The sequence below is a fragment of the Hemiscyllium ocellatum genome, chromosome 3 (genome assembly GCF_020745735.1).
Source record: "Hemiscyllium ocellatum isolate sHemOce1 chromosome 3, sHemOce1.pat.X.cur, whole genome shotgun sequence".
In the NCBI taxonomy this organism is placed as follows: Eukaryota; Metazoa; Chordata; class Chondrichthyes; order Orectolobiformes; family Hemiscylliidae; genus Hemiscyllium; species Hemiscyllium ocellatum.
The window spans coordinates 53,197,736-53,216,185 of NC_083403.1; the positions used below are offsets into that span (position 1 = coordinate 53,197,736).

Below are 18,450 nucleotides of genomic sequence, written 5' to 3' on the forward strand. Positions count from 1 at the left end.
TCAAATCTGTTACTTTTTCCCCTGTCGCGAGTTGAAATAACCTGAAGTAGTTACACGTGAAATGTCAGTAAAAGAGCATATGAGAGGGGTCTAGTATATTACCCAGTCAGGGAAATTATGTTTGGTAGTTATTTTAGGAAAATAAGTCAGGCCATTACATTATTTTTAATTCACTTCTTGCATGGAACTTTATTCTGCACTTGCCCTTCCAGTTTGTTTTTGTCTGCCAAACTAGCGGAGAATTGAAAACTGGTTTGTCCCCGTTCCGAGATTACCAGTAACCTTTTGGGTAAACCATACTGGGTGCGGGCCTTGTTATTTTGTGTGGTGAAAAGCCGAAGTTCCTGAAGGATGACGGTTTTAAAAAAAACGATTATACTTCGTGTCAAGAAGGAAACTATTTCACTGGTAATGATCCCCACTTCGAATGTTAATAACAAAAGTAAAGATAACTCTGGAAGAACTTAATAGCAATAATAATTCACAGCTGTTGTTCTGTTTTCTTAATTTTCTGTGACAGGTTGAGTTCCAGATTTTGCAAAGACTTAAAAAGAAAAGGCAAAAAAATGAGATTCAAGAAAATCCTCCCAGCGATAAGGAGCTTCAGCTACATGAGAAAAGTTGGGCCTGTTTGTTTTCTTGAAGAGAAGGTTGAGGGGAAATTTGTTTCATTCCAAAATCACGAAGGGTCCTCCCAGAGTAAACAGGGAGAGGCAATGTCCATTGGTGGAAGGATGGAAAATGAGAAGGTACAGATTTAAGGTGATTGGCAAAAGGATATGAGGAAAATCTTTCTTTCACGCAGCAAAATGTGCTGCTTGCGCATGTAGTGGAGGCCGCGTCGATTCATTCCTTCAAGAAGGAAATGGATTCTGAGCTGGAAATGGAAAAGTTGCAGGCCTGGCGGGAAAAGACGGGGGAGCAGCATTGTGTGAATTGATTTGCCCGAGGACAGGCGTAGACAAGTCAAGCCGAATGGATACCCTCAAGTTTGCAATCGGTCTGTGGTTCAAAACACCATTTCTATGTTGAAAAATTATAGCCATAATTTAGAATGGAACAAGCACTTTAGTTACATTTATTCCTGATTTCGAAGCCTACACAGGAAATTACGCGGATTAACTGAGAGTATTTACAATATGGCGGATACATCTTCAACCCGGTAGTTGGTTCATTATTTTTATACTTAAGTGACATCAAGGCCCAAAGTGCTTTCTTTGAGTTTCCAGCCTTTCTTAAAAGAAATGTCTTCAATGACAAGTTAATTGTAAAATCGTGAGCAACTGGGGGTCACAATCTCAAGATTGTCAGCAAGCGAGCTCGGAGTGAGGAGAAACCTCTTTACTGGGAGAGTTGTTAAGATGTGGACTGTACTGTCTGGGAGAGTGGTCGACGCGGATTTAACAGGAGGTTTCAAAAGAGAACTGGATAGATATTTGAAAGTGATGAAGTCTAGGGCCATGGTGATAGGGATGGAGAGTGGAACCAGTTGGAGCCGGTACTGACCCGATGGGTCGAATGGCCCCTTTCTGTTCTATAAAATTCTATGCTTATAGAACATTCACAATAATAAACTTTTTTTTAATCTTTGTAACAAGTCTAAGGAGTCACAGTTGCAGAATATCTGGTCAGTCACCACCTGATTATATTCAATCATCGAATGTTTGGCATCTCGTATGAACACTGCAATATGTAGTCTGTGAACCTGGCCAGGGGAATGAAAGTAGTTGCCTCACAGTAAAATGAGAGCTATCAGGTCGCTTCGTAAAGTGTCGGTTAAGTCATAACGGATGTAAAATCGCTGTATATACACCTGGGGACTTGACAGCCGCGAATGTGCAGTTTCTGTTCCTTATGTCTTTTTTTAAACAAAACCTGCTGACGGGTATTAGAACAGGCCGATCGGTCAGATGTGGAGAAAATAATATGCTCGTCTGTGCACGGTTCATAGAGCTTGCATTGGGACAGCAAGGAGCAGAGAATGTCAAAACAATCACGACACAGGTTACCACACACAGATGTCAACACAAAAGCGACCTTAAAGAGAAATACCACTCTTAAACAGAAAACCAAGTCAAAACGCAAGGAACTGAAATACAAGCGCTGAGTACAAACTGACATGGATATAGCTAGAAAGACCCTATTCCCTATTGTGATCTCAACATGCAATAATGGGATCACAAGAAGCACGACCCTTGAACAGAACTTTAACATCAGAATATTACAAAACAGATAACCATCATCCATATGCAACCCGTTCAACCCCTCCGATAAACAATGAGGCCAGTGTAATATAACAAAATCGACAAAGCCAAACTTTTCAGCATGGAGCAGCTTTGCTGATAATACTGCGTGAATTAGAATCACCAACGTCATCTCATGGTGTGTCACATTATAGGAAAAGGACACGAGCAACGGAAGGTGCTCCCTCAGTGGATCTACAGTAGCAACATCCTGTTTAAATATATATATTTCTAGAAGATCTCTTCTAAGCATAAATTACCACCGTACTTGGTTTCACCACCCATGTGCTGGATAAGATTCATATCGCTTGGAATCTTAATTCGAAAACTGCATGGATTAAGTTGCTTAAAGGGTAAAACACCAAACAAATGCATTGTCGCCAATATTCTTTTCGAACGTTGGATGACACATGGTAAAGGGAACTAATATTACAATTGTATTTACCTGGTAAATGTCCATTCTGTCTGTATGTGTCTACCTCTCTGTTCTACTGTCCAACACTCAAGTCCTCCTTCCATCCATCCATCCAACTGTCAACCCAGCTTTCTATTGAAGCAACTTTGTAACTAACCCATCCATGTATAAACATTTCTTGGTAAGTTGAGTTTTCTTAGTGATTCCAAACATTTTTCTTAAATGCTTAGAACGCAGGGGGTAAAGTCAATGTATTTTCCCCTTACATCCATGGTTTATTATTACATCTATAAATGAATGGCTGGTCAAAAAAAGTTTCACCCTTTTTATTGGTAGTGAAGCTTCGCTTTTTCACATTTTTCATTCTTTTCACTCATAAAAGTTTCACGTTTTTAAATATACAGATAAAAGGCAAAGAGCAATACTTTTTGTTTGGATGCATGGAACTTTCCGGAGGATGTTTACACTGGGAGATCTGCTGACTTCGGAACCATCTTAAAATGACTTCATGATAAGCTACATTCGATCTCATACTATGTCCAGGTCACACGACTGTATGTTAATGCATTGTGTTTCATTTTCCAAAAACATAATTCTACAATTCCTGAATGTGGCAGCCCACCATCCATCCTTTACATTCAGAAAAGTGCAAAGGCTTTAAAATCATAAAATCTCTACAATGTGGAGGCAGGCCATTCGGCCCATCGAGTCCACACCGACGCTCCGAAGAGCATGTCATCCTGATCCATTTCCATCCCACAATCCTCATACCAAGCACCACTTGCCCCATTCCCAACACCACCTGTCTCTGTAACCGTGCATTTCCCATGGCTAATCCACCTGGCCTGTACATTCCTGGAAACTATGGGCGATTTAGAGTGGCCAATCCACCTCACTGCGCATCTTTGGACTGGGGATGAAACTGGAGCACCCGGAGGAAAGCCATGCAGACACAGGGAAAATGTGCAAACTCCACACAGACAGTCGCCCCAGGCTGGCTGTGAGGCAGCATTGCTAACCAATGAGTCACTGTGTCCTATATATTGAAATCAAACTTCTCTCCATTAAATACAGACCATTGCAGGATATTGTATTTGAATGAAAACAAATCTCCACTTCAACAATATCAAAGAATAGTAAATGCTACTTTTATATATGTTATAATTATCTTTAAATTGGTTTGTACTACATGGTTAGTGGAATATAAAATAAGACTGAGCAACTTAAAGATCCATTTCAAATCATGTTCACATTGCATACCCTTTTTAATGACGGACTGGTCCAATAAGCTCATGCCAGTGGTACCCGTGTCATCCAAAGCCTGTTAATATATAATAAAAAAAAGAGTTAGGTCCATATAATTATTCAAATTGAATTGATATTAAACAGTCACATCACCGTCAATCAAACTCGACTATCTGTTGTTTTCATTTAAATGACCTGGTTGAAGGTTCATTATTCTAAGAAAAAATTACCAGAGGAAATTCGCCAGAATTACATATTATTCGAAAGTAAGCAACCTAACATTTCGGACCCACGTGATTTTCAAAGAAAGAGTTATCTTGTAGAATACGTAGAAAAATATATGCAAATAACAGCATTTGTTTGGTCATAATTTAGAGTCGTGTAACCGAATTAACGAAATTTTTCCGAGTTCACTATATTCATGCAGACATGTAGAAACCTATGGAACGACATACAGATCTATCATTACAGTATCAATGTGTACATGCAAGTATATATCTATATGTACACAGTGCACAGCTACTGCAATATTCATGATATAGATGTATGCCATTATCACATAAAATTCTGCGTGGCCCATGATAGCATCGCAAATAAACAGACTGACATTCCCTCCATTGGGAATGGCATAAAAGAATGTACAAATAAAGGATCAAACAATGAAACTGTTATTTTAGTAGTGAAAAAAGATTAAATGAAGCATGTGATATTTTAGACTTTGGTCAACAAGAATATGGGTTACTGCAGCAATTGGTGAACAATGAGCCCTAAGATCACCTTGAGAAAGACACACGTACCCGTTTCTTGACTTGTTTTTTTGGGAGAATTCCACTCATCTAGAAACTAAAGTTTAGAAATTACTTTGTGGTTTATTGACCCATTTGAAATAAGTCAGGGCAGAATCTTGTTACATTTTTAATTAAACCAAGGTCGTGCAACTGCTAAAGCGTATTATATGTGCATGTGTTCAGATGCGTGTGATAATCTGACCCTGAGAGTCAATGCCATGTGACAGGCACGATACTTCCTAAATGATGAGCTTTGTTTCTATTTCATCCATCTCGATCTATATTTGATAAACTGAATAATGATGTTGCCGGAATCAGTTCAACTATTTTATGTTTTTAGAGTGATTATAGATGTTTTCCTTAATTAATTTAACCAACTGTGTTAGATTTATTCCAGTATTGAAAAGTAAAGAAAGATTGTTGTTATGAGAAACGTAGAATCGTGTCCACAATTTCAACTCAAACACCTACTAATTCTTTGAAAGCTGACAGGAAAATATATAAGGTAATAGCACTGAATGTTCCCTCTTTATAGACACGTGTTCAAAAGTTCCACTTGCCCTTTTGGTAGTCCTTCAAGCTTCCTGGATTGCATGTTATAATTAAAGACTGTCTTCTCACACTGCCATCATTGTGTTTATACCGGTGTATTTAATGTTTGCATAATGGTTATGACTGGTCTGGGATTTCTAATATCCAAATCGGCATCAATAGCATTAGCAATTATTTTTAATACGGGGGTGTCTAAGACATTAGCTAACCTTCAGTATCCACACACACAAAAAAAATCTCGGCACTCGATTTGTGTTCACAGAACGAGCAGGCGGAAGCGACATTTAAGAGAACCTGGTCATATTCACGTGCCTTGCGAGACACGTGTTGTTGCGTTTCGCAGACATTCGACATCGTGGGGACAGCACAAGGTGAAAAGAATGTCATTGCCTTGAATGCAGAATATCTGGAGTCATTAAATTTCACCAGGACTGTGCCCATGCAGCAGCGTTTTGGATTCTCTGTTGTCTGTTCAGCCGGTGTGTAGTGTGAAGCATTTTCATCGCACATGCAGTTCTGCTTCTTTACGTTAACATTTAACATGTTGAAAAGTGAAATGTCGTGATCGCATGTATCCACAAATAATCACTTTATCATTTACAATATGCCTGGCTCTCCCTATAAGTCATCTCGAGGTGAGCTGCAGAGTAAAAGATTTAAGCGTAATGTTAAGAAGTTTCTGTAGCTAATGAGAAAGGTCTACTTTGATTTTCTATCTAATTATCACCGCCTGCTGGGTTTTTGTAGAGGATATTCACGCAGCATGTTGGCAGTTAATAGTCACAGAGAGTATCATAAAGATTTAATTAGAAATGCATGCGGAAATGAGGGAAAAACAACTCACACTTTTAATTACCAGACTCTGCTTTAAAGGGATACGAACAGCGGGATTTTAACAAATTACGAAAGGAAACGTGTGCACGCTTCAAAACAGTTTACTGACTATATTCCCCTTGCACTTGAGCTAATTGTTATTGTTTGGTTTGCTTTCGCACGCAGCGCCTGGTGTGGCGCGCCCTCTACACTTCAGTAGGCTTGCTCCCGACTGAAGAGAACTGGGCCTTAAATTCCCGAAGACAAAGCTTTGAATTTCCTAACTGCCCGTGTCTTAGATCTGGAGACATAGACACAGACATAGAATACATGAGTCAGGCTCGGACGTATGTATACGTCTGATTGAGCAGCAAGGTTATCACATGGGAGGCCTGGGGGTGGGGCGACGTGTAACTATCTTCATGAATTTACTACTGTGTGCCTCATTGACGGTGGACCCAGTCATTTTAGCACGATTCCAAGAGGTTTAGAAACTCACTAAAGAAACGGGTGCTGTTTAATAAGCAGTGCCTTGTGCAGCAAAGTGCTTTTTTTTTGTTTGAAATCTGCTTTTTCTCAAATCAGCAGGTGATTGGGAAAAGGGGGTGCCGTTGTTACTAACAGAACACATTAAACCCAGCTCTTCTCAACTGAAACCAACAGCTGTCCAGATTAAACCTCTGGCAATATTTACAGTCAAGATTACATGTAGGCTGAGAGAAACGCTGGCTGTCTAAACATGGTTCACTTTCCATGCGAACCGCGTCGTTACGGGATATCTGCCGGTTACTTTTCTTTTCCATCGTCACTCATGATAAATAAATATCAAGGCTAATATTTAGTGAACTGGCGGATGCCACACGGTTCACGTAGCTTTAACACATCACTCTTCAACCTGCAGCAGGACCGTATTATTTTCTTAATGTTCACTCCAACATGTTCTTATTAAAAACTGGCGTTGACTCTTGGATTTTTCAAGACTGGACGTTATCCTCCTTGTAATTTTAAAATCGAAATAACACGAGCAATCTCAGTGAGCGCTTTTAAGTCATTTATTCAATTAATCATTTATGAGACGGATAATTTCTTCCCACAGAAATTAGATATTTAGAAAAAAATGATTATTGTTGCAAAAAGACTGTTGGCTAAATTAAAATGGACTTGATCTTAAGGGCGAAATACATCGTTGGAGATCATCGCAAATGAACCAAGTAAACATCAATCACTTTTCTCCTCTTTCTCCCCCTTCTGGGTAAAAATCCATTCACCGAATTATGATTAATCCTGACATACTTTAGTGTTGTTTTCATTTTCAATTAACCAATGCTCCCAAGTTTATGGCAGGGAAAATTATTGAAGGCAAATTCGCTCCAATCTACACACCCAACTTTACCAGCAACTGCTGTCGCCCTGTCTTTACTCATTAAAATAAAATGATGTTTTTTAAATTGGTGCTCAAAGCAATGTGTAGACGAGATGAGCATTATTTTCTTTAAGATTGTTGTCTTCCATGGAGTCAATAGCCCGTAAATAGGAGCAAAAACAAAATTAGGAGTCACTGCTTCAGTAGGAAACTAAATAGGAAAAATGTAGAAGTTTGTTAACGTAAGGGTCACAAGGCGCTTGACAGTTTAACGTGGCTTATCATTTTAGCTTCTTCTTGATGCCATGATAATAGAAATACAAATTTGACAGTTTCAGCAACTCAAACTCAGACTTTTCGCCCAATATGCCTCTGATCACCGCCAGCTTTGGAGATATTTGAGATTTAGCATTAAAACAAACCCACTTTTTTTTGCATCTCTGAGTACTTTACTTATTTAAGGAGGTCGCATTGAGCACGAAACAATGATCAGGAATGTGACATTCTATTTAACCCCCAGTTGTTCGCGTTGTTTTTCGAGCGGGGGTTGAATCCATTTCACAGGGGGATAACAAAGTAATTTGCAGGTGACTTGTTTTGTCATGGACTCTTTTTTTCCCCATTTGGGGTTAAGAATGAATAATAGCAAACAAAAATATTAAGGGTTTAACCAATTATGGAAAACGTCCACAGCCATTATTTAAACTTTCTGATTTAAAAGGGTTAGATTGATTGGAATAATCTGTCATTTTATGGGATTTTCCTTGTATTTTCCGATTTTTCCCCTGTTTGGATTAGCAAAATGTAAACTCTACTTAAAACCAATTATTCTGTTTAAATATTACGCTTTCCCATTTCCAATATGTCAAGGCGAAAAATCTATCCTATTATCATTTAAATGCCATCGATTATGTTGGTTGAAATGTGTTAATAATTACTCTCTCGCGATGTTCCTAAACGTTCAATATGGCTTGTGTATTGATAACATTTTTAAATAACATCAGCTCTATTTTACGACTCGTCACCTAATAACGATAATGGCGAATCGAACGGCAATGGATGGACTCAAGATGCAATTAAAAAAGGTGAGCATTTCTGGTAGTTAAGAAAACGCATCTTGTACCCTATGATTGCAGATTTGTCAAAAGAGTAAGAGTAGCAAAGAATAAGGAAAGTGAGAAGATGGTGGTGTGAATTGCGTAAACATTCATTAACCTTCTAGGTTTCAGATTGCTCGTTTACAGGAGCAGATGCATATACAATGAAGAGCAGGACGACCCGCTTAAACAATACAACGTTTCCTCCAAAACAGGCATTCCTGATGATATCAGCTGCACTGCCTCACTTTTGATATAGGTGGGACGAGTTTTTTGACACTCTCTCTCCGCAATCCTAACATACTTGAACAACTGACTTCTATAATAATCAAAATTACTTCCCTTTGATTTGAAGCACTCTCGGCAACCATAAATATCAACGTTACAACAATCACGCCATGTTCCTATCGAGTCTCTCAGTTTTATTTGATTTTACAATGGCATTCGACTCATGCAGCTCGTTCAGGAATTTGAACTGAGACTTTTCTTAATTCAATGAACGAGACCCGAACCTAAAACTTCCTAGTTTTAAAAAGCAGCGATTGCTGAGCTAGGCACAGCCGCCTCGCAAATACTGAGCGAGCTGTTCTCATTTGTTTTATATATGTTTTTTAATGAAGGTTTTGGGAACTCGATAATGCTCCTACATTTGGAGTTCACGTTTTCAAGGTGGCACGGATTCCGAACTGTCGAGGTAAATTACCTGATCATTTCGGACCAACACTATCCGGAAGAACAAGTATTTAATTCAACTGAACATATCAAATGTGAAGTGTCACTCCAGATAAAGGGGCTGTATGCATGCGGTACATTTCTCGGATAATGAACGTAATTTTGTTGCAAATAAAAGTTTGACCGACGCTGACACCGCGCGAAGTTCTATTATCGATGCCGCGCAGTTCAGTTTTTATACAACAGAATATCACATTCATTTTAAAAATCGCATTACATACAATGTTGATGACAGACGAGTATATGCATCATTGATGCTATTAATATTGAAGTGAAATCGGAAAGCAATATCGCGACTAGAGAAAACGCACCGAGGCATTCACGCCGTCCGGTCTTGGGGGGCTAATAATAAATTTGCAGAAAAGCTGAGTTATGGTAAATTGTTTGGGTCTGTCCCAACAATGCAGTTGATGAATAAATGTATGGCTAAATGGTAATCTCTCTTTCGTGGTGCCACAAGCCTTCTCGCACTTATGTAGTCTCCTGCTGTAACGCGAACACGCACACAAAAAAATGTCACGGCGAAGACAGCAATACAATAAGTGATCCTCACAGACCGTGGTTTGAAGCTATCAATAAATCTACATCATCGTCTCATTCGCTCAGACAGTAGCAGCTACCAAATGAATGAGCTATAGAAGGACAGATGTCCAAAACGACCTGAAATTTGTCCCCTGTGAACATTTGGGAGTTATAATATTCTTTTTGCATAAATCAGCGCGGCACTTAGCATGCTGCGTTCTTCTTAGCACTTCATCTTCCTAAAAATGACGCAGTAACAATAGAAGGAAACGCGGCACATTTCCAATGATCAACGACAACAGCTTAAACGGCCAAGACATTCACAGGCTGCAGAAGCAGGCACTTGGTGAAGTTATGATTTCCGGCTCTGTGATTATTTACGTGTTAGTTCAGTGAACTAAATTTCTCTCCCGTGAGAAGGAAGCATGCCCGGTGCGTTATCAAGTAGCGGAATGTCTGGAGAATTCAGTGAAAAGATCAGGGCACTAAATCTGCAAAGAAACATCCTCACACTGTGCCTGAACAGCAGACTGATCCAAAATCGAATATTCAAGCCTACTCAGCTTTGTGCTCTGCAGTAAACTATGTTTTAGTCAACACACATGAACACGCAAGGATTGTTATTTTTGAACGAATTGTACCCATGCTTTGAGATTAGAAATTCAGAATTACATGTGCTGAAAGCTATGCTTTCAGATCTAACCTTGTCCAAATACTTCAAGGTGCTACATACACAATCATTCTAGAGAAAGCAAGATTCCTAACCGCAGCGGCCATCTTTGCTTATGAGTCAGTGCATTTTGAAAAAAAAAGCTAACTGTGTTTCTTTTTAAGTTTAAAAAAATACATGGAGCTTCAAATGCTTATAATTTTTCCAAGTTGGGAACGTTTATAATGAATTCCAAAAGTTCAGCTTCTTTCTAGCACAACAAGACAATCCAATGAGCAAGCACAACACATTTACAGGACTCAACACTCAACACAGAACTGTGAAGTGGAAAAGTAATATGATGAACGCGACAATTTCCAATTATCTGAAATATTCTCCTTAATGCCCAAATTCCATGCATGTAAGCAAAATTAACCAACCACCAATTATTCAAAATGTGAAAAAGGTATTTAGGGACGTCGATTAATCAGGAAGCACTCTTTGGCCTGAACAGTTGCTTTGCTGAGAGTTTGTTATGAAAAGAGGTGTACTGTCCAGGATTTTCGTCTGATGAGTTCAAAACAAAAATCTTCGACTGCATATTTCTTTGGTTTTTTTTCTAGCAGCCCGCTTTCTTGAATCTTATCACCAATTAATACCAAACTAGAGCAAGTTCGGTAATTCATGTTTTGCCTAAAGTTCTCGACCTTTCCACACACTACGTCTCATCATATCTTATTAGCAAACTCGCTGACTTCTACTTTCACATCGACTCGAGAACTAATTGCAACATCACGTTGTATTGCATTTATTATGAAACCGATCCCAGCAAAAAGCAAATTGGGATAACAATGCAAATGGATTAGATGTACTAAATTGTTTTATCGCAGTTAAATGCACTTCAGAAAATGGTGTCATGGAGCAACATCATTCATATTCCAATGTGATTTTCTCTCTGGGGGGTAGTTCTGATAAGCGAAGGCAATTTTGTGGCCGACGCAGTACACATTTAATAGGAACGTCTTCTAATAATGGACGGAACTATATGCACGAGCTGCAGTTTAAACTGTAAAGACAGTCAGACCTTTGTACTGGGGTGTGTGTGGGGTGGGGGGAGGGTGGTGGTAGTGGTGGTGGAGGGGGGGGGGGGTCTAAGGGCCGCACTTCCAGATAAGCGGGGGGTATCCTGAAAAGTATGAATGATTTGGGCCCTGATAATAACCTGATGACCCGACGAAGTAGCAATCAACTCTAACTTGGAAAGGGCTCTATCAAGATCAGGACAGAAGTTTGTAATGTTCACTCAGTATAACAATGATCTTTGTTTTATAGTTCTTCCAGATTCGAATTAGTAATTCGGAAATATGAGTCTTAGGATGCAATGGTGGATAAGATTAATGCTAATTGAGATCAATGTTTAAGTGTCCAGTCCTGTTATCAGGCTATGAATGATACTTTTTTTTAAAAAAAACCGACACAAATGATATTCAGCTTTCATAATGCACTGCACAATTCTGGAATTCGAATTAACATTAGAAGAAAAAAAACCTCTCGGCTAACTAGCATGCAACTTGAACATTGTGGACTCACCTGGATATCTTCCATTCCATGATGGCTGATACTATGAAGAGAGAGGCTGTCTCCCATGCCCGAGTCGAGTCCATGAGCGGAGTGGACAAGCACGTCTGGCCGCCGCACACCGGGGTAATCCCGGCGAGGGTCCAGCCCTGTAATCTGGGGTAGAACCCGGGGCTGGTGGAGAAGGCTGGGCTCGGCACCCACATCCTGCCGCTGCCTCTGCTGCCAAGGATGCTGCTGGGGTTGGTGCAGAGCGTTCAAGGAGTAGGGGTCGTTGACGTGCGTGTAAGGGTCCTGGCTCTGGTGGTAAGGGAGAGGTTGGTAAGGAGGAGGGAAGTATGGTGGCTGGAAATCCGACGTCGGGGTATGAGAGAGCGGAGGAGCCGTTGAGTAGTGTCCCTGGGAGACCGACCCGAGTTGGGACAGCCTTGAACTGTGGCTGTTAACTCCATCGTGCCGGTCCTGGAAGCAAGAAATAACAGGAGTCAGTTTAAGTGTTTTTTTTGTTGTATTTACTGCTGCATTTGATATTGACAGAAGTAAAGTGCAGGAAACGTGTACAAATGGAGGTGAAACAAGAAACAGCAGCTCCACAAAGTCGCTCTTAAATGAGTATCTCACCAAAAGAATGCGATGATAACAGGAAGGCATTAGAGAACAGGAGTAGCCTGATAAAGGCGCGAGCAGAGCGCATTAAAATATTAAAATATCGATATAGACAAAAAATCACAATGTCCGCTAGTGGGAGGGAGGATAAACTGGAAGAAGGCTGCAGTAAAATGGAAAGCAGCCGCTCCAGTCTGTTTTAGATCTCCAGTTTCAGCTGGCCTAGAAAAACGGACTGTACTTTCGACCTTGGCTCTGATGCGGTGTGTTGTGAACTTAATTCATAGGCCACACCAATTTCAAGCAAATGCTCGAAAATACGTCCAAGAAAAGCCAAGCTTCACACAAACGAATATTCTGCTCTCTCAGTCACGGGTTAATGGGGGTGGGGGGGGGGGGCACCTTTTACTTTCTATATGAAAAACAATATGAAGTACCGTCAAATACAAGTCCCCCCGCCACCACCCCCCCCCCCCACCCCTCTCCACTAAGATGCACGCAAGTTCAGAGAGGAAGGAGGATAAAGGAACGAGCAGATGTTTGCACCCGCCGCTTGTCAATCTGGGGAGAGGGGGGGGGGGGGGCGAGCGTGCAAGGAGCATGCAAAATAAAGACAAATGGCGAAGCTGGGCAATGGAACTGGTCTGGGGACGTCTCCTCAGTTATCATACACACATTAAAAAAGAGAGTTAGGCCGGGACTGTCAAGTAAACAACATCTTTAACCAACATGGAAACTCAAATTGCCAAAAGCTTTGGAGCACAGCCGAAAGTTTTCGCCCAATGACGCGTCCACCCAAACCCGCACAGTGTAACAATACAAACAAGACAGAAAGAGCCTGCAATTATGGACTAAATTACAAAGCCACCGGCGTTTGGGGAGAAATGGGATTGTGCCGACCACTGATCCAACTCACCATGGCTGTGTAAGTGTGGACTAGCATCTGCAGTAAATCTGATCATAGACCATCAACCAGAAGGGGAGAGAAACGGCAGGAAGAGACGCTCGATAGCCTGAAGTATCTCCAACACTATATCCATCAAAATTGGTCAAAAACAGGACAAATTCTATTAAATATATATATCTCCAGCTTTACATCCAGTGCTCACCTCTCCAAGGCAAGGTGATGACTGTTCACATCCCTCTCTGCCACTCTACACCGCCTCATAATAATTGATATTCATGACTATTAATATTACACGAATACTTAGAGGAAGAATGGTGGCAAATCGAGCGTGAAGCAGCCAGCCAGCGCTCCCCTACTATTGTAAATGACGTTCACTCAGACGAGAATTACTCGATGTAATCAGACGAGGAGGGGGAGGGGGAAGGGAGCTGGAGGTTTGAAAGCTCCGTGTCCAGACTTTTGGGCAAAAAAAAAGTTTTGTAGAAAAATAGCTAGACAGCCAAAAGGATGGTAGCCAAGCCGTCCAGTCAGACGAATTAAAAAAAGGTCTGTCTTAAAGGAACAGCACCCTTGGTTTGTCATTATTCCGTTTAAAAGTCGAGATGTTTAGCGTCCTCTTTAACATAGCCCAACCTTCCAGGACGGTTTCACGCAAACACCTTCCATACAGCCTTCCACGCCGCTAAGTTTCGTTTTTTTTTAGATTTGATTGAAGTGTTTTACGTTATAGTTCAGGGGTTAGCAATTCTACAATGCTATTATTGAAAACTTTGTTTTTGAAACCGATTTTTTTTAAAAACCACATCAAAAGGAGCAAGTGAAATGATACTTTATTGAGGTGGAAACATGTACTGAGGAATCTGGCTGTGTTCCTGTTCATTTCGCTTCAAAGATTATGAACCAAAATAAGGGGGAAATAAAACAAAACCAGGCTACTGTTGCTCCGACCTAGAAGAGCAGCTACCACTTAAAATCAAGCAGTTAACGTCTTAACATTGCACCCAAACAGGGGGCTCGAATTTTGCCCTGATAAGATCGAATTCACCTCTCTCCCCCGGCGAGTTGATCTTATCAGAAATCCACTTCAATGTACTGCCGCTCATATCCTTCATGTTCCACTGTGTCTGTCACGTGGTTTGAGCAGATTTTTAAAAAAGTTAAGGCAAACCCATATACAGGAAAAGAAAATAATATTCTCCAATCTGGATAGGTTTTAAGGAACGACTGGAATCTTCCTCCAAGCTTTTTTTTAAAGCAAAACATAACGTGCAATAGCTGGGGACTTGCGCTCCTTTAAGGAGAATACATAATCCATCTAGAACCCGGCCGAATCGTGATAAATGTGAGAGTGGGAAATGTCAGACATTTTGCAAATTGCTTTTGGTAGGATCTACCGCCAAAGCTTCCTTTGTTATCACAGCAAGGGATCGAAGGCGTTGCAAATCCAGCCTCTCCACCACCTCCCCACCCCCCGTCTTCCTCTTATCATCTCGCTTCTTGTTTTTGAATAAAGTCCCCCCCTTTCCTGCCGCCAGCTGTAAAACATTTACAAGGTTTTCTGGGCAGACTGCTGCACGTTACTGAGCGGGGTATAAGCCAAGCGGCCTTTATGGGTGTTTCTGTTTTAGGGGTGTGCTGTTGGGGGTGGGAAGTTACCCCGGTATGTGCTAGTTGTTCCGGGTTATTGCTGAACCCGTTGGACTGGCTTGTCCAGCCTTTCTGGTGAGAGAGAGAAAAAAAATCCTTCTTGTCACGTCAGGTGCCTCGCCTTGTCCCAACATATTCCCATGACCACCTTAAAAAAGTTCTAAATGTTGGACTGACAGGAATTTGAAATGATCGGAACTTTCAGCTCAGTGAACCCTAACACCGCGGGCCTGATACATCTCGGCGAAATGACGAGTTGTACTTGTAATTCTAACTTGGAGATTTCCACTCTCAATTTCATTTTACCTAATTAGCCAATTTGCTGCCCTAGTATTTCACATTTCCCACAAGTTTCCAGAGCATGTTTGCAGTCTGCTCTTTAGAAGATTTGCCAACGTGGATAGTGCGTTGCGATTAAATCAAAGCAAATAATTTTATTGCTGAACGCGAGCAACGAAAGTGCTGTCTCAAAATAAATTTCCTTAGAATTAAATTATTGGCCGATGATAAAAGTAGACGGTCGTCTATATTACGTTCCGTTGAAATGTTTTTGCCCGTCAAATTTATTCATCCTTAGCTTCCACTTTTCAAAGGCGCTACCTAACCCGATAACTATAGTGTAGTTCCGAGTAGTAATTATACTTTATAATTAATATAAGTTTGGCCTCAAAAACTGCACTAAAGTGAAAGACTACTTCCGTTAAGGGATAGAGCAAAGCAACAACAGCATCTTCATTGTGTTCCCCCCACCATGTGAAGTCTTACTTTAATAGTGCTGCAGAAATTTGTGATACTCTAGAATAAATGAGCTGATAACAGAACAAGAAGGAAATTGGAAGTGGTCCACCCTGGCTTGTGACGACTGTTTCGGACTCCGCCAGTTTGCAATGGCTAATTAGTGAGAGGGAAGCCTGGAGAGCGGCGATATTTGTGGCTGGACGTGGGGGGGGGGGGGGGGGGGGGGCGACCCGCCGGCTCACTCTAAAGGCTCAGTCAGCAGCTCGTTCCCATCAATTCATCAGTTTCTTTCACAAGCCATTTTCCGGGCTCTTTGTACATTGTTAAACCCGCCACTTAGTTTAACAAACCGTCCAGAGAACCTATTCTGAACCCCCCTACAAACGACCGCTCGCTGCCTTGACTTTTACGAGCGTAAATAAAGTCCTTTCTAAAAAACTACTTGCCTAATTTCCTCACGAACAGTAATTTGTCTTTTTTTTTACCCCCGCACTGCCAGTTTTAAACACACCGCACGGCTGGCATCATTTATCTGCCAGCTCTCTTCCGTTCCTATTTCTGGTTGCACTCCGCTTCCCCCACCCCTCGCCATCTCCGTCTCTCATTCTCCCCCAGACATTAAACGGTGAACTGTGAGGGAGAACTTTTGTTGTTGATTTTAAACATTAACCTGAACTCTCGCAGCTCGTGGCCTGACACCGTCTCACTCCACCGGCTGCAGCCAACAGGACTGAGCACACACACACACACACACACACGACCTCAGCAGCCGACTCTAAACCGACACTTTATAATTTGGAAGCAATTACAATTATCGCAAGCAAACGGCTCCAGACCGGGAACACCACCATCATTTCCAACTGCATTTCCACTTGTCAGCTCGAAGCGCAAAACTGACCCCATTAAAATCGTCACCTTGGGGAAAAAAAATCGCCCAAATATTTCCCATCGCCCGTTCTCCAGCAGGACATAGAGAAACCTACACACCATCTCTCTCTCTCTCTCTGTCTAATTCTAGACGCCGTGAAAATACGGAAATTGTTTATGTGACACAAGTGAATCTCCGAGAGAGGCGAAAATCTAACGTAAACCCACGGATGAGAAATGCTTCATTTTGGGGGAGTGCAGTCGATTGCTGGCGCTGAGTTAGAAGCAGCAACATGCTCAGGGATTCGGAAAAAAAGCCGTTCACAAAAAAAGCACATTAAAAAAAAGACCCCAACACAATCCCCGTGGTTACTAACCTCGTAGATGTCTTCGTATTTGACATTTTCCACAAGTTTCCAGAGCATGTTTGCAGTCTGGTCTTTAGAAGATGGGTGCATTCATGTGAAGAGCAGCTGTCTGCTTTCTCTTTCTCTCTCTTTCGCAGTCTCTCTCTCTCTCTCCCTCTCTCTCTTCCCCCTCTCTTCCCTCCCTCGCTAATGAGCGACTTAATTGGGGAACCTGGAGAGTCCAATCCGAGGTGAATTTCTGCGGCGCTCGGCAACGGTGACGCTACCGCCACAGACTCATTTACTAACTCAACGGTAACGTCCAAACTTCCGCCCCAATCCCAGGAAACAAAGTAATGCCAGTGGATTTATTTGTAATGAAAATCCCATCAATGCAGTGGGGTTAAAATCCCTGTTACTGACTACATAGGGTGTAATACGGATAAGTCTGCCTGCCTAGTTTTCTATCTATTTATAAGTCGATCTATCTGAAACATTGAGAGATAGGATATATGCATGTACAGTGCAATAAAAGGGCACACCTCCGCCTGCCTCTCCATCAATCTATCTCTCCCATTGGATGCACAGCATTTCAGGAAAACTTGCAATTGGAGTATATTGAATGTTTTAGTTCCTTCTATTCGACCAAACTTCTCCTAAGTTTAGAAAGATACTCCGCGATGCAAAATTGAATATTGTTTTCAAAAGCAAAGACATTAATCAAAATGACCCAGCCCAGTGCGCTCATTTTCAACGAACTGATTCCGTTTCGAAATTTCACATTCCTGGCCTCCAGAGTAATTCCCTACCTATCACTCAGCTTGCTACCAATACACGGTTAAAACAGATCATTTATTCCAAGTTCCCCTTTTTAACAGACTTTGTTCACCGCCACATCATTCCAGTCAAATGGCCGGATTGGTCATTGGGAATGAGATTAGCTGATCAAAGGTTGATTTTACCAAATATCAATTTCATGTCAAGGAGTTACAACGGAATCGAGAACGGATCATGATTGCAGTTTTCAATATTGTCATCACAGCTGCCGTGTTTGAAACCACAGTTCACCAAATGCACATAACATGTTGTTAAGTTAGCAATCTGCGCTGCCAACTTTTCAAACGGGGATCAATATAATTAAAACAAAGGTGTCAGTGTTACTGAGTTTGCAATACGTCTCAGAAACCTCCTGGTTATTATTATAGCCAGGATGTTTTACCAAAGCATTTGAAAAAATACATGCTTTTTTTTAAAAAAACTGTTTTGGTGTTTAAGGAAACATTAAATGACAATTCAACTTAGCAATATGTTATAGGCAGATAATTATTATAGTTTTACTTT

The 18,450-nt window shown here is 41.1% G+C and overlaps 1 protein-coding gene across 3 annotated transcripts in view; it reads right to left on the minus strand.

Annotated features, from left to right (window-relative positions):
- Nucleotides 1-17,345, minus strand: part of tfap2b (transcription factor AP-2 beta) — a 41,682-nt gene extending 24,337 nt beyond the window's left edge. Inside the window, exons 1-3 of one of the 3 annotated variants that reach the window (XM_060820677.1) lie at nt 17,140-17,345; nt 12,010-12,459; nt 3,919-3,979 (exon numbers count right to left, since the gene is read on the minus strand). In XM_060820677.1, coding sequence (XP_060676660.1) covers nt 3,919-3,979; nt 12,010-12,459; nt 17,140-17,220 — 592 coding nt within the window. In that variant the 5' untranslated portion in view covers nt 17,221-17,345. Of the gene's footprint in view, nt 1-3,918; nt 3,980-12,009; nt 12,460-12,618; nt 12,651-13,519; nt 13,737-17,139 lie in introns of those variants that run through there. The other 2 variants (XM_060820696.1, XM_060820687.1) reach the window with 2 other exon arrangements.
- Between the last annotated feature and the right edge of the window lie 1,105 nt (nt 17,346-18,450).